The following is a 16813-nucleotide window of genomic DNA, read 5'->3' as shown; positions in this document are numbered from 1 at the left end:
ATGTATAGTTTATAGCCTTCCTCAGAACCTCATTTGAAATATTAGAATTATTGCTTTAAAGATAAACATCCAAGCTTCTTCCTGGCACTTTTTTATATTTCAGACCAATAGAGTTGTAAAGCTTAATACGTAGGGTTGAAGCAAAATTGTGCAAAAATTGTGTAAAAGATGCAAAAATAAATAACTTAATTAAAAAAAATGGTTAGTGGCACAAAATAGTAAAAGGCTAATCGTTATTTGTAACTATTTGAAATGAAATTATAAAACTAAAATTTTATCAACCAGGAAACTCCCATTGAGATCACAGATGTGTTTTGCAAGGAAGGCCTGGGCCTGGAGGCAGCCCAATGTTCATGTTTGGACTGAGGAAACCGAAATAACTGGTAAACATAGAAGCACATATAAACTCCACACAGAAAGAGCCCAGGTCCAAACCAGGAATTGAACCCAGGACCATCTTACTGGGTAGCATCAGTGCTATCCACTAAGCCATTGTGCTGCTTAAACAATTTTTAATTGTTATAATAATTAAAGGACCCGTGGATTACTGTGTTTTTAAGGTGATTCTTTGCTCACCTTCACTTCATCTTTTCCACAGCACAAAGAGAAAACAAAAGTCAGCTCATCTGAGGACTTCACACCAAGAAACAGATTCCTGCTCAGCCATGGCGGACCACAAGTAAGTTTTAAATTCTAAATTTCATTTTTTATGTAACTGATTTCACATCTGTTGCCATCTCTTGCTTTATGATTCATGCCCTTTAAAAATCCTCAGAGGTCTACTTATACACTTCTTTTTGTCTGAACACAACATCTATCCTTTCACACAGATTGTAAACATTGCAACACTACTAATCTTTCTTGTTGGATAATGCAGATGATATCTTACAAAAAGCTTTAACCAAAAGCAAGTTAGGTCTTGAGCTCTTTGATGATTGTTTTCTGCAGAAAAGTCTGCACTTGTAAGTCATATAGAAACAACATATTTCTGATGAAAACCCTCCTATTCTTTTCCTGGTCTCTAGTTGTGGGGCATGATGGTTTTACTTTGCTCTTTTCTTTCAATCTATCAAGATTTTCCTCTTTATTGTTATTATTTTGAACATTTTCTGTTTGAATCGTCAAAGATCTGATAAAACCGAGGTTTTAATAGATGCACATTAAATCACAGCAATGGAAAACTTTTCACTTCACTTGAACGACCAGCAACGTTTTATTTTATTTTTCAGAGATAACATCGATGACTTTAAAGTGCAGACAGCCAAGCACCCAAACCACAGCTCTGCCCCTTTACGGCCGCACACAGAACAGTCCAAAGACCGAGCATCCAAAAGGCTTTCAACGGACTCGAACGGCACCAGTGATGGAGGCGTGGGCTCGTCCACACCGGTGGAGCTGACCGCTTTGGAAGAATCGTTTCGACGCTTTGCCATCCATGGTGACACTCGCGCTACCGGCAAGGACATGCACGGCAAGAACTGGTCCAAACTCTGCAAAGACTGCGGCGTGATTGACGGCAAGAGCATCACCCTCACTGACGTGGACATCGTCTTCAGCAAAGTCAAGTAAGAAAGCGACCAACGATATTGTTCAGAATGAAAACCATTGTTACAAATTGCTCAGTGCTGTGAAGACGAACTAATAAACGTGTTTTAGCCACTTGTATTTGGCCAGATCCTAAATCAGGTCTTCAAAACCTGGGTTGAAGCCATAGATTTATGTTTCCAAATGGCTAAAAATGATGTTTGGCAGACGTGGTTGTGGAAACAACGTGTAAATGAACTCTTCTGAGCAACAAGCCTTTTTTTAATTACTAACTGTAGAGTTCAGATGATTTATCGTCGTAGTTTTTGTACAAAGTCATTCATCTCTAACTACATTGTAAACAAAGAAAGTACACGAGCAGGGCAGTTTCCACAAGTAATTTTAAAACTTGCCGTTTCTTTCATGTCTGATTTTGATTCAGATGCTGCCGTCCATCAGAAACGGCAGTTGTGTTGTTTATTTGTCATATGTAGGTTAACACAAGGTCAACAGTGCAATGTGCAATGAAATGTTCAGGATGAGAAGCACAGATTCAACTCGATGAAAAAAATAAAAAATAAATAAATAAAGCATGCAATAAGGGTACAAAATAAAGTACCAAAAAGTGAAAAAGCAATATAATATTTGCAAGGTCCAAGAGAAATGTAGTAAACAACAACATAGTAGAATATAATGGTGTAAGTAGGATGTATTAGTAGTATTTCACAGCTTAAATGCACATGATGTATATTGCACATAACTAACATTTACTACACAGGTTGTGTGACATTGAGATGAATTATGATGGTAAGGTAGTGACATACATGATATGCAGCCAGAACAAAAAGGCAGAACGCAGCTCATCGTGTAATTCCTCAGGCTGCACTGATTCAGACTTTCCTGTTTGATTTCAGTGACGTGTAGTCCAGTAATGAGCTCTGACCTCAATATTGTTCGACATCTGGAGACCAAAATTATTTGGCACGGCTGTTTTTACAAAGTGCCCCGAGAGTTTAAACTATTCAAACCTCAACATATGAGAGTAATTATGTATGAAGCACACCCATTAAATAATTTATATTAGCAAATTACTGGTATTACATCCTAGAATGCAATGTAAGAAAAGCTGTGTAGAGGGACATTGGCTTAAAAAATGAGATGCTGTTGCCTAGCAACAGCTGAGAAATGATGTCACATGTAATGTCGGCAGAGGCTTTGGGTCATATGTGTGTGCTGATCTCACTGATGATGTTCCAGGGAAGTGAGAGCTCTTTCATGGTAACATTTCAATCCCTCCTCCTTTACTCTTTCTGCTCTGGCTGCAGTTTCTGTTGTTTTCTAAAAGACGGGGAGAGGTGCGCTCAATCTGGGAATATGCCAGCAATTTTCAAAATGGCATCGTTTTATTTTCTTGTTTACATTTTTTTCTAGTGACAGAAGAATCTAAATCGGTTCTCAAACTGGGGTCCCCGGAACCCCGGGGGTCTGCGAATCAGTGCTTGGGGGTCTGCCAATTTTTTTTATATATATTTTTACAAGCATGTAGATGTTTAACAACCTGTTAAAATACACCAAAATGTAGGAAATCACATCTACTTTATTCAAAATTTTCTGTGTGTCTTGAATGAAAAATAACCCATGCTTAAAAGTATAAAAATTGTATTAACACTATTAAAGAACAGGTCTTAATATTTATGTTACACAAATATTTCCATTGCATTAAAGAGACAAATTGAAGAAAATTGTTTAATATACATGAGGGTTATGAGGGGATCCCTGAAACTTTTTCTCAAACTATGTGCCACTTACAGATGCAATAAATTAATTAATAATATCCAATAAATGTTTTTTTTATACCTTATGTAATTTCTTTGAGTATTATCAGGCAAACACTGGGCTGTAAAGATGTGAAAAATGTAAATTTTGAAGTTTTACAAACTTAATACTTTTTGTGTTTACAACAAACTTGCTTTTAGCGGCTCACTTCTCAATGACAATGCTTACTTGCCTCCCTAAAATAAGTTTTATAAGCAGAAAAGCTGTTGAGAGAAAAGTTGAGGAATAATGAAAAGTAGTAGCTTGACCCTATTTTACCTTTTGTTAATAATGGCTAGTATTATAAAACTTCTCCTTTTGGTAAAAGGAGGCAGTTATTTAGTCATGTGACATCTATAAAGTATAAATTTGTCTTTCAACCCATTTCCCTAAAATGAAGAATTGTAGGTAAATTAAAAAAGGTGCATTTTAGATGCTTATTTCCACCTAAAATCATCCAAAATTCCCTTAAAAACTAACTACGAGTCAGATAATTGTAATAAAATCAAAACCTTTCTTTGCGTTTGTTCCCATATACATAATAGCAGATATGAAATGACTATATCTCAAGTTTTTGATGGGTTAAGCAGATTTGAAATGAACAGTGATCAGTCTTCCATCTACTTCTAGAAAACATGGATTAGTCACTCCATTCATGCGGGTGTATGAGCTAAATATACAAATTCACATTACATACTGTATGTTGCGTCCAAATCGTCACACTAACCGTTTCTTTTCCTGACCGTTAGGATTTGTGGTTTCGTCATCTAACACTTTACTTGGTGAGGATAAAAAGGACCTTAAGGATGACTAAGAACCTTGTTTACATCCCGCTCTACTGGCATCCAGATATATACAGGGATGTGTACATTTTACAGGATCTGAGGCGTCTAATTTAGTCCCGTCTACGTGTTTACAGCTGTAGAGGAGAGGACAGTAAAATCTGTGTTCACAGCCACTCACAGGAAAGTTACAGTAGTGGAGGAGGGGCTCGTTTTTTAAGTGGTTTCTGACTCAGGCGTGTGGGAGCGGGGGAGAGCTGTACACGTCCAAGCAAAAAAATTAAACATCTTAATTAGCACTGGCTTATCAGAATGGCTGAGTCTGTATTTATTAAGGGTATGAAGGTTTGTCTGCTCTTACAGAACTAGAATCATCATAAACAATGAAGCAGAAATCTAGTAGTTTTTGGATGTATTGGTATAATAAGCCGAACTCTGGTATGCTTTGAAAAACTGAATGTCAGTAAGAAGATCCAGTTATCTGCTTTGAACAGAAGCAGAAAGTTCAGTGTTCCTTCTGACTTTAGTCAAGTTGGGAACAGACTCAGAAGGAGTGAGCTCTCTGATGTTCATCACTAAAATGTTGCTCACAGAAACTGAGTCAACAAACGAGTCCAACCGATAAAAAACCCCTAAACCTTTCTGTTTGTTGTAGCTCGTCTCAACGACACCAGGTTGCCTTGGGAGATTTTAGGCTTGAGAGTTTGTTTGGTCAATTTATCACCACAGCAATGGCTGTTTGTGATACTAAGTGCTTTTAATGCAGAAGTGAAACAACAAAAAAAGAGGCAGCTAGACATCGGATGGAGGCTTGGTGAGGAGATATGTGTGGTGGTATTTTCACTAAATGCAGTGGCGTAACCCTCAGTCACTCGGTTGTATTCAGCAGGTGTAAATGTCGACTGAAACCAGAAACATCTTGAAGCTTTTGGAGCAGCTAAAAGTCTCAGGAATGTGCTCTGAACAGGGGAAGATCTTTTATTATCTTACTAGATCATCATAGATCTATTTTCATCACATTAGCCACTTATTCATGTACATACTCTTTTTACCATTTCAGACGGCCTCTCGATAAAGCAAGTCTTAAAGCAGTAGTTCAAATATTTCTTAACAAGATTCTTTAGAAAGTTCAATATTACTTCTTCACCTTTTTGGTGTAGATAGATCTTTGAATGTTTGGAGAAACAGGGTTTAATTCAGATTGGAGTGACGAGCTAACAGCTAGTTTGAGCGATGGCAAGACCAAATCGGGCTGCTGCCATCTTAAAACTCAAATTTCAAAATTATTAAAAGGTTTATGTGAACCCTATTATATAAACTGTAACATTGCCATTATTTCTGCACTACACATAGAAAGTTTATGATTGTTTACAAAAGAAAAAAGCAGTAGCAGCAAGCTAGCTGCTGCTCTTTGGTACAGTTTGGGGCACTTCCTGTAGGGTTATCACTGTGATAATGATAATCACGTTATTATACAGAGGTGCAAAAGTTTAAAAAATATTGTCTGAATCAACGGATATGACATTTTTGAAGCTGGAGTTACTTTTAGAAGGCATTCATCCACTTGGGTCCCATTTGGACTAGCCGTTAGCTCATCAGTCTGGTCAGGTTTATGCCCAATCCCTTTACCTTGAAATTGTCAGCTCTTTGGAATAACATCAGTTTTTCAAATGCAAGTAAAAAAAAAAAAAAAAATGTATGACTTATTTGTGCATACAGTTGGGCTATTAGAGAGTCAGAGTCAGAGTTTCTTTATCGTCATTCGCACCTCATGCGGTACATGTGATGGAGCGAAATTATGTACACAGGGTCCCAAAACAAGTCAATATCAAAACTTCTAAAAACTGGGATAGTACCGGGAGCCTGTGAAGCTGCAACTGCTCTGAGCACGGCCATCTTGACATTTTTTTTTCTATTATTAGGAATACAAGCCATTTCCAATGTTTTTTAACATTCAAAACAATGTAGTAACATTTCCTCGTACTAGTACCGTCTCCAAATGATTTAATGAGATGCAATAGAGAAATTCATTACTGCAGCTCGGCTGTCACAGCTTTGCATGTGTTAAGCAGCCATTTTAATTTCTATGTCAAGTGTTTTTTTTTTAATTCATTCAGCCTTTATTTAAACAGATAAATCACAATGAGCCTCAAAGACTCATTTACAAGTGAGAGCTGTTTGAACAGACAATAATTGGTGAAAGTGACAACATAGGTTTTGGAGGCAAAAAAAATTCCTAGCATGCTCTTAATCTTTGGCTGAAGATTAAAAGTATGAAAATGAAAAACAAAAAAAATCTTGCACACATATGACATAATGACACCGACATTCAGAGACGGCACACACAGGCAAGATTTCCGATAAGAGTGGGAAATCGCTCAAGTGCACATAGTTCCCTCTGGAGTGATCCGTACACTCTTGGAGGGTACCGAGAACAGCCAAGGATGACGTCAGATAGAATCCAAAGTGTCCTGAAATGATGACAGAATGTTTATTCAGCTGGGCCCCTTTGATTGGTCCATAGGTTTACAGAGCTTCCAGGCTAATTCAGATAAGGTAGCCTGTCAAGGCCAGTCAGGGAGCCAAATTCAGATAAACATGATTGTTTTGGGGACAGGCAGAACTTTACTGATTATGTCTACCTTGAGTCTGTGTCGGTCCTCTCGGTTCCGAAACATCCCAATTATATGGCCACACCACTGGACCGTACCAAAGAGTATTCCCCAAGATCTGATCCATCCTGCCAAAAGCATTGAGTCTGGGCACTCGAGGCACGAACCAAGCCATCACATAAGGCAGGTAGCCTGACCAGGGCCAAATTTTCTGCTGACGACTTCCTTGTTTGTTGGTTTTGGTGAGGAATCTCAAACTTATGGAGTAAAAATTTCAACTTTGTGGGTGGCATTAAAGTTGATTTATCTATTACATTTGGCAATTCTTACTTCTGAGTAACAAACACTATTTCTCTACATTGAGCGCATTCGAGGAGCTATCTATTACAAGAAAAATAGTAATTGTTCAAACCTTTCTACAGATCCCCCACTTCAAAAGACCTGAACCATCCCAGCAGTTTTAGTTTCTGGAGAACTAGTTGGGCTCCAAAATGTGACAAGTTGGATGCCATACTCAAGCTTGGTTTTTCTCCTACGTTTCAGGAAGAAATCCTGTCGCACCATCACATTTGATGAATTCAAGGCTGCACTTGGAGAGCTGGCCAGGAAGAAACATAAAGACAAGAGCGGAGAGGAGGCCGAAGCCGAAGTCTTTAAGCTGATCGAGGGGAAGGCGCCGGTCATCGCAGGAGTCACAGTAAGATTTTATTTGTGCGATTCACAGATATTCACGTCTGTTTTGCAGGAGGTCGCAGCCACAGCTCAAATGTCGTTGCAAATTTTCTGACAGAGAGCCGTGGCCTCTCCCACAGTGAGCCGTCTCACAGACACCAGCAAGTTTACGGGGTCGCACAAGGAGCGCTTCGATGAAACCGGACGCGGGAAGGGGAAGGCTGGGCGCGTGGACGTAGTGGACACGTCGGGCTACGTCTCGGGATACAAACATCGAGGCTCATACGAAAAGAAAGTGAACAAACCCGGCGAGGGTAGACCCATGTGAAGGCCGACGTTTCATCAACCGCCAGGATGATTTTTTTAAGAGTACTAAAAGAAAGCACAAAAAAAAAAAATACAATTTCATATCTTTACTCCACCTGTTTATTTTATGTAAGTTTGTGTTTGTGAGAGAGTTCCTCTCTTTGTGTGAGAACTGGAAAACTGTTTACATCTATTTTTACAAAGTCATCACCAGCTGGTACATTCCTGTCTGATAGCAAGTGACTGCCAAACAGAGAAACTGCTCTGCTACGAAAACTCTTGTTACGATAGGGCCCTAGAATATTTACCAAGCACAATGAGCAAGATGCCAAGAAAAAACAGAAGCGGGACAACAGCTTGATGATAAACAATGTTGCACTTTTTAATGAAAACGTCTATAACCTATAGTTAGCTGACAAAAAGGCATAGGTGATTACGGTAGTTTTGCAGTGTCAAAGATGAATAGCACAATGTTTTTGGACAGAGATATACTAACATTTCTATTTTTACTCAATTGCATTTTCAGTATTGTTTGTTTGTATTTTGCACTTGTCAATTGTTGTTTATTTAAAAGCTCTGCTGTTCAGTTTTTAAATTATTCTGAAAGGGGTTTTTTTATTTGTATGGAAGTCCTGAAAGGCCAAATAAAAACTGAAGATATATTCCAAAGGAAAACTTGATTTAAACGCAGAGCATCGATTATCTAAGTTCAAATATTCTAGTTTTACAGATAAAAGAAGTAAAAAGTAAAATAAAAGTTGCCCTTATTTTGTTCCCATGCATGCACACACACACATATATTTTCCGCCGTACACGTCGCACCGCCGTATAAGTTGCATCAGTCCAAATATGTCTAATAAAATGGAAAAAATACAAACATGTCGCTTCGCTGTATACGTCGACTCTATTATGCATCACCACTGACACATCGTGTTTGTTACGCGTCACCACTGACCACCTGGAAATGTGGGCCGGTGTTGTGCCAAAAATCGATTGGCTGCCAAATGGTGGCCGCGGGAGCGTGCACGGGAGGACTTTAACAAGTTAATAAGATTAACACTTAAAAACAATTTGTTTGCTCGAAATTATAGCAAAGGTGTGTCTCAGTTTAACTTTTCCTTAATAAATGCACTTTGACGGTCAAATCAGACTGCTGGAGCGCAGAGGGAGGACTCGCTGTGCATTTCTTTGAAATTTAACAAGCACCTAACAATAATTATTTGTTTGATCGACTTTATAGTAAAGGTGTGTCTCAGTTGGAAGTTTTCCTTATTAAATGCACTTTAACAGTAAAATCAGTTGCATTTCGCCTGGGCAACGTGGCAAAATGCAGCTGATGTGACGTTTGCTCCAGTAGTTCTGGAGCGAGACAAAGGTAGCTATATATGGCAAGCCAAGTGTCTCATTAATAGCCACTTTTTCCTATTAATGAGACACTTGGCTTGCCATATCACTCGTCCGCCCTCTAGTGGCTGAAAACGGTAGTGTTCAATATTTCAGAATGAATGAAATCGTCAGATCTCAGACAAAAATTGTGTTATAAATATGAGAAAAAAACAAATAAGTCACCGCTGTATAAGTCGCAGGGCATGCTAATTTATGCAAAAAGGTGCAACTTATACAGTGAAAAGTATGGTGTATATGTATGTATATATATATATATATATATATATATATATATATATATATATATATATATATAAAACGCAACACACTTTTTTGAAGCTTTTCTGGACTTCCATACACTTGCATAAAAATATACGTGTTAACAGCTTGTGTTAAAATCTGCCATAATCTCACTTTTCCTCCTTTTATGTAAAACATATTCCCTTTCATGCAAACTTTATTAGATTTGTCTGAAGCTTTTAAGCCAAACATTACCTCCTGACAAGTCTTCACATGTAGTTTCATACAACCCAAACCAACAAACATTTTGAGTAATTGAACTTGTGATTTCAACTAAAAGCAGAACTTCTACTCGTACCTAATAATGAGCACAGTTGTACAAGATTGTATTTTTGCCATTTTACTTTCTATCTTCGATACAGTATTTCTAATATATTTGTGCTAAGATGATGTATATGTTCTAAAAGGCTTCTGCCACATGATCTAATGTAAGACACTGATTTTTGTTGTTTTCTGTGTGGCTGTTTTTGTGCATGTTCTGTATTTTGCATTCGATTCAGAAGCATATAGATGACGGTTTGCCTCTTTCCGAAACTGCTGTGCCTGCTGTTAGTCCAGACTACTAGTCAGATTTATTTTTCTTGCTAAAAAAAAAACAAGTATTGAAACTGTGGGATCATGATCAGATTATTGCTTGATATCAGTGTGTATCAAATTGTACGTGTAAAGAGTAAGCTATCCTCTAACGCTGTTCTATTTGTTCGTACCTTTTGTATGTGGTGCTGTCATCTAAGGCACAGATCTAACTCAAAAACGCAGAGTTTATTGTTTACGTACATAACGTACCTGACAAAGGGAAAATTGCAAACATGCTCTTTTGTAGAATATTTTTCCAAGATGACCGTATTGTGTCTAACACACTACCTGTAGCCTGAGCTGATGAAGAATCGTGCATTAAGTTCAAAACTAGCAGTTCTTTGTATTAGATTTTCTCGGCTGCAGTAGCCTGAGTATTTTTTTTTCTTCTGTGCTTAATGCCAAATACTGTGCACCTTTAACGTGGAGGAACAATTGTTTTATTTCTTTCAAATAACCTTAAATTTCTATTGTGCCCTGAGTGCATGCAGTGTTATTTTTTTCCTTGATATTTCTATAACTGCGTACTTGATTTCGTGCATTATCGAAAAATAAAAATACAAACAAAACCAAACTAGAACCTCAGATGCCCGTTTTACTCGTTTGGCTTTTTTGCAGGGACGCCGTGCAGCAGTCCAACCAGCCGCTGACCTGTAAAATTCAACCAAAAGCTGCATTCATCCTGTGCAGCACATACATTTAAAGCTGGTCTGACGAGGTTTGCATTCAGGTTTGCGAGAGGAAAGTGGAAGTGTCTGAGCAGCGCTCCAGCCTTGAGGCAGAGGTATAAATAAAGTCACAGTGCAGCTGCAGTCTTGAAGCATTCATCCCGCCGCCGTGCACAAAGCCCATGGATACTCAGCTGACCTAAAAAGAAAAGAGACACAATCTTGCCACAGATCCAGGAAACACATTATGACCTTCTCACAGTTTCCCCTTAAAATCATTTGTTAACATAACAGCCAGACACGCACTTATATACAAAGTTTGGTGAATGAATTGCCGTTCCCTGTTGGGTGTTTACATCGAGAAGACAGCTTATACATATTCCTTCAAGGTACGAAGCGCCTCATCAAAAAGGAATGATCTGGTCCAGTGCAAATGTATCCTGGTGATATATGAAGAGAAGAAAACCTGAAGACACTGCACCTTGTGCTTATTTGATGCGTGGCAGAATCTTGCTTTGATGTTTTATCCCGGTTTGCACAACTTCCTTCAAATGTGGCTTTAATGCTCTCCACTTCCCCTAAGCTCAGCAAGCAAGCGCTCGTTTGTAGCCACCAGGGACCTGCAGCATAAACACAGACGGCAAATCATATAAACAACCAACAAGGCAGATGATTTAGACGCAGGTTAGCATTACTGTACTCAGCGTGGGTGTGAATGTGTAGGAATCCCGAGTCAGCACTGAGACGGGTGGATCTTCTTACCTGTGGCTTTCTTGGAGCATGTTTGACAGTTCCTGGACTTTTTCAGCCTCTTGCACTTTCATCTTCAGGCATCCGATCTCTCTTCTCAGCTCCTCCACTTCTGTCTGAGCCTCTGTGGATGGTCAAACAAACAAATATAGTTGGTAATAAAAGACAGCTGAATGGTCCACTCATGCACGTCAGCAGCTGCACCTACCTCGTATCTGAGCAATGGGTGAAACCTTCGTCATGGACTTGAGGTGTTGGTGTTCCAACTTGAGGAGTTGTTTTTGCAGAGCGACGTTTTCCTCCAGGACAATCCTGAGCTGCTCGTTAAGTTCGCCCTGCGTTCAATGCAACACAACAATAAACACTGAACTGCTCTTGTTTCTTCTTTTTATTGGAAGGAAACCCACCGCCTCTCTTTGAGTGTCCTCCAGCTGAGCAGAGAGGTTTCGGACATGATTTTTGTGTTCTTCCTCTCGTGCAGCCACTTGAAAGCTGAGTGCTTCAACATCCCGTCTTAAGGTCCTGACCTCCGCCTCCCGGCTGGAAATGTCGCTCTCCATCATGGAGAGGATCTGGACAGCCTGAGCTAGAGACAAAAATAGACGAGATGGGAAAGTTTCATCATTTTAGCGTCTCAAAATCAGATTCCACATTCCGCAAACAAAAGTCCAACTCACACAGGAAGCTGTTGTTTTGATGCAGAGATCTCTCCCCCCTCCAGTGTTTGTCCACCAGATCAAGGAGCATCTCCAGAGGTTTCCGATAACTGCCCTGAGAGGAGAATTCAAAGATGCTCTAAACCGACATCAGAGCAGTCTTAAATAAACTATTTATGATCCAGATTGAAAGTCAGTAACAGAAAAAAAAGTTGCCAACAACCTTTTTATTCTTTTCAGCTTGCTGCTGCTGGTTGGTTCCCGTGTCTGCCTTCTTGAAGCTCAGCCTCGCAGGATGCAATATGGGATTAGACGGGTCTGAGAGACTCAGACCAGGACGAAGTGGACTGGGAGGCCGAATGTTAATGAATGAAGAGACATGACGGTGACTTTGATCTAGAAAAATAAGAGTAAATCCACATTCACTAGCGTCTCGTTAAAGGATATTTTGACAGTGGAGGATTTTCTAAAACTTAAAGGGCCAATTAATTATAGAAATATTTACCAGGATTTGGTGTAAAATACCCCTTGGCCTTGTGTTTAGTTTGTTTGAGGTCCTTTTGCTTTCCAGGCATGGTTCTGTATTTCTCAAACACAGGGCCAAAAGACACTTTTGGTCTTTCGGCCATTTTAGGTAAAGTAGAGCTTTTAGTATGAGGTAGTTCATTCATCAGTGGCCCCCCTGAATCAGTCTGATCTGGAAAAAAAACCCCACAAAAGTACAGTTATCTACTGCAAATGTTTTGGCCTTCTATGATGATGATGGAAAAATGGAAACTTGGTTTATGTCGCCCTCTAGTGGTAATAAAATGCTTTGCCCACATGGTCCAACTCAGTCACAACCACCGTGAATTAATGCAGTTTAAACAATCTGATTAAATATTTCGGTTTTTAGTTTTCATATATAGAGAACTGATTTTTTTAAATTATAAATTACTATGTAACAATGATTTTAAAAACGTTTCAGTCAAAAAATGTATTTTTATTTTTGGCAAAGTATCAACTACTTCACTCCCTGCCTATCGGTAACAAACCATACGTTATTTTTACACGCATGAGTTTTTAAAAAGGATAGTGTACAAACTTACAGTTTTTAGAGGAGGGATACCTGAGGATGGATTTGGCTGATTCCTAAAAATCAGAGAGTTATAATTTAATTATTTAAAAATAATATTGTTAGTGTTTGAACATGAGGGGGGGGGGGGGGGTGTCACCTGTTTTGGAGTTGAACTCCTCGGATCTGTAAAATATTTTGTATCTTTCCTTTTAGATTCTAAAAGAAAACAAGAGTTCAAGAGAATTTCAATGCATTTTCTGGAGAAACAAAGTCAGCTGCTGTGATTGTCCTGTTCGATTTGAATATCGTACCTCTTGCTTTCTTGTGAAACGAGTTAGAGGTGGTTTTGTTTCCATCACTATGATCAGTCTCAACAAGGTTTAAAACGATATCGCCGCTGTCGGAAGAGAAAGTCTCGTTGGTCAAACATTTAACTGCAGGCAATCTGTGATCACAGCTTCTGGCAATTAAAAATCAAAAATACGACCAGAGCAGGACTAAAATCACTTCTGGAAATGAGTTCTCATGTTTTCTCTTAGGTGGCTTGTGTTAACAGCACCAACATCATCTTTATCTAACAGAACTCTGAGTTACCACAATGCATTTTACTGAAAGTCTTCTGACAGAAACAAGCAGCCTGTTTGAAAATGTATAAATATATTTATTTGAATAAATACTTTGCAATGACCTCCTACTGCTGCAGACTGAAAAGCTAAAGAGAAACATATATTTTGCTGTATTTATACAGAACTTTATGAGCTAAAAGCATAAACGGTGAGGATTTCCAATTCCTAAAACACAAAGTAGAATATACTTTGGCCACATGCGTCATTTCGTGATAATTACAACTTGATTATCCTGGTCCTTTGTAATCTCAGTGTTGACTCATTTAAGAGAACATATTAACATACATGTGTTCTTCTTTCTTTATGTAGCTTCAACAACAAATGTTCCGTGTTGGTAAAAGTATTCAAATTGTGTCCAAAAAGAAAAACTATAATTAAAATAACCACTATAATTCCTGAATGTGGGAATTTTGGACGTGAATAAACATCAGAATGATTTGAAATGGTAAAACACAGCTGTAAGCTTATAAGTTTTAGTTTCTTAACAACAAAAATATGAGTATCTGCCTTGTTGGTTGATTATGATTAGTTAAAATTAAGAGTAAAACAAGTTAGTTTCAGTTTAGGAATGCAGCTTTGATTTAACGGATTCAACTCGTGTTAAAAGAATATATTATTCAAAAATGTTTCCAAAGTAGATTTTACATTCCTCTCACACATTTACAGAGCTTTCACAAAAACTGAGTGTGAACTGGCATTCATCTTCTTTAAATAAACGTTCAGTTTCTAAATGCAAAGTGACACAATGTAATTCTGCTCCTTGAATCTTTAGCTGATGCTTCCATCAAACTGTACCTTCGATCTTCAGCCAGGCTCAGAGAGGAACTGTGCTGCAGAGCAGGAAGTTCAGAGAACTGCAGCACTGCAGCTTTACGCTCTGTGGCACGGACCGAGCAGTTATCTGTAAAAGCAACAAAGAGGATCCATTTAATCCTTCTGAACCTCTGACCCGACGTAAGCTCAGTGTGGATGAGTTGGGCAACATCTTACCCAGTTTTCTCAGGCTGGGCATGGCGTGCACCAGATAGGGGCGATAGTGTGAGCAGCTTTTGGTCAAAGGGTTGAGCCTGAGGTCCAGCTCTCGTAGAACTGGGAGCTCAAACAGCACTTTCACCTCTTCCAGTGAAGGTACGCAGTTATAGTAGAGGATCAACCTCTCCAGCATCTTCAAATGTTGAACCCCCTGGAAAGGAACAGCTCGTCTTTAGGCAAGAATTAAACCTTTATAGCCTTGAACTTCAGTGTGAGAAGGTGTTATTAAGGTTACAATTGTATTTTTTCAGTGTATTTGATAAACACTAATGTTTGTTATAGAAATCAACAAGATAAAACTATAGAAAGCTGGAAACTCTGAATCAATCGATGCCATTGTCGTGATATTTCCATTGGGTACAATTTAATAGCTGTACAAACAAACACTGCAGGTGGGAAATGTTTGATGAATGAAAAAGATTGAATATAAGATACAGAACAGCATAATAACAATGGATGATGACAAACCTCCACAGAAACGAGAGCATTGTAGGACAGATCCAGAGATTTAAGACGGACAAAATTATTCAAGGCGTTTCCGAGATGTCTTATTTTCTCCTCACAGGTCCCCGGAATGCTCAGTGTCCGAACGTTGCCTGTTTATAAACGAATAATAATAATAATGAAGAGAAATATTAATACAGGTCACTGCTGATGCTACCTGTTTTAGCTCTGATTAGCTTCTCTGTTGATGTTGACCCCCGAGCAGATTGATTTCTCTATTTTTTCCAGCAACAAAATGCAAATTTATTTCCAGAAAACTAACAATTACTTGCTTTGATTCTAAACATCGTTTTCTGTTCAATAAACTTACCGAGAGAAGGATGTTTCAAGTGTAATCTTTCGCGTATCCATTGTTCCGTTAGTGTTGTCAAACACAACGCCGCCATACTTTTCGAACTTTTGATACAGTTAGGTACTGTCGGAAAAAAGAACTTCTTCTTCACTGCTGCCTACATGACGCTATATATATATATGCAGATTTAGTTTGAATCTTGCTTTTTTTACCTTTAAATATATAATTAGGTGACTAAATTATAGATTTCAAATTGTTGCAGTTGGAACAAAATCAAATACTATAATCAAACAACAAAAAATTAACAACAAATGAAATAGTAAACGGTAAGTCTCATAAAATATACTGGTTTGAGTAATTATAGTTTTAAAAAGTGTTTTATCGACGGAGGAGTCATATATTTTACGAGTAACATTGAATGCCTCTATTTGAGCATGCGCAGTAGCACTGTCCATCGGGATTTGTCACGTGTGTAAACAAGCGAACTACTGTTTCCGTATCCTGATGCATGCTCAATAATCTGTTTCCGTAGCTTGCTAATTCTCGCTCTTAGTTTACCCGCGTATTGTTAATTTTTTATAAACGACTCGGTGCCCAACAGTCAGAAAAGTGAAGCAGCTTTAATAACAGAGATGAAACGCGTTAATTTAAACTTTCTCTGACGCTGTTGGACCCTTTTGAATCCGTCCAGTCTAGAACCTGACTTGTTAGACCCTTGCAGTTTTCAGGGATCCATGGCGTTCTGTGTGACGGAGTGGATCACAACTTGTTCCAACATCATCTTGGGTGCCTCGGCACTGCATTCTTCGAACAAGCTTTTTAAGGTAGGGAATATGTCAAACTGTTTATAGAGTGTTTAGCTATGTTTCGCACGTCATTCAGGCATGTTTTATTAGTTGTTTTTTTTATTAGTTGTGAAACAATACGTTGATAACTAGATAACCTATATTTTATACAACAAAAAAATGCAGTGTGAATGTATTTGCTGACGCTAAATCTGACTGAACAGAAGCTAAAATGAGCTGAACTGTAGCAACAACACAAAAGTAGCAAAATGATGACTTAAATGCTACCTAAACTACCTAAAAGTACCTAAATGCTACCTAAACTACTTAAAAGTACCTAAATGCTACCTAAACTACCTAAAGTACTTAAATGCTACCTAAACTACCTAAAGTACCTAAATGCTACCTAAACTACCTAAAAGTACCTAAATGCTACCTAAACTACCTAAAAGTACCTAAATGCTACCTAA

The 16813-nt window shown here is 38.4% G+C and overlaps 2 protein-coding genes across 2 annotated transcripts in view; one reads left to right on the top strand and one right to left on the bottom strand.

Moving 5' to 3' along the window:
* Positions 1-8266, top strand: part of LOC119410085 (tubulin polymerization-promoting protein) — an 18576-nt gene extending 10310 nt beyond the window's left edge. The window contains exons 2-5 of the mRNA XM_037676989.1: positions 599-679; positions 1230-1565; positions 7277-7430; positions 7524-8266. Coding sequence (XP_037532917.1) covers positions 666-679; positions 1230-1565; positions 7277-7430; positions 7524-7733 — 714 coding nt within the window. The 5' untranslated portion in view covers positions 599-665 and the 3' untranslated portion in view covers positions 7734-8266. The remainder of the gene's footprint in view (positions 1-598; positions 680-1229; positions 1566-7276; positions 7431-7523) is intronic.
* A 2922-nt stretch (positions 8267-11188) lies between these two features.
* Positions 11189-15661, bottom strand: cep72 (centrosomal protein 72). The gene is made up of 14 exons (XM_037676988.1): positions 15577-15661; positions 15231-15358; positions 14721-14913; positions 14526-14631; positions 13416-13501; positions 13262-13320; positions 13136-13178; positions 12553-12744; positions 12271-12443; positions 12069-12162; positions 11799-11977; positions 11600-11726; positions 11404-11515; positions 11189-11261 (listed from the first exon to the last, which is right to left on the bottom strand). Exons 1-14 carry the CDS (start codon positions 15650-15652, stop codon positions 11201-11203), a joined length of 1629 nt encoding a protein of 542 aa, XP_037532916.1. The 5' UTR covers positions 15653-15661; the 3' UTR covers positions 11189-11200.
* Positions 15662-16813: the final 1152 nt, after the last annotated feature.

The sequence above is a fragment of the Nematolebias whitei genome, chromosome 5 (genome assembly GCF_014905685.2).
Source record: "Nematolebias whitei isolate Nwh7 chromosome 5, NemWhi1, whole genome shotgun sequence".
Lineage (NCBI taxonomy): Eukaryota > Metazoa > Chordata > Actinopteri > Cyprinodontiformes > Rivulidae > Nematolebias > Nematolebias whitei.
Note: the sequence above shows the minus strand (reverse complement) of the source record. Positions and strands in the feature narration are given on the sequence as shown.

What these genes read in the sequence shown, in the direction of transcription:
- cep72 (XM_037676988.1), bottom strand. Translation starts at nt 15,652, where the DNA reads ATGGCGGCGTTGTGTTTGACAACACTAACGGAACAATGGATACGCGAA. An exon ending in ATGCTCTCGTTTCTGTGGAG is followed by an intron (nt 14,914 to 15,230) that starts GTTTGTCATCAT and finishes GTTCCTTTCCAG; the next exon opens with GGGGTTCAACATTTGAAGAT. An exon ending in AGCCTGGCTGAAGATCGAAG is followed by an intron (nt 13,502 to 14,525) that starts GTACAGTTTGAT and finishes CTCTTCCGACAG; the next exon opens with CGGCGATATCGTTTTAAACC.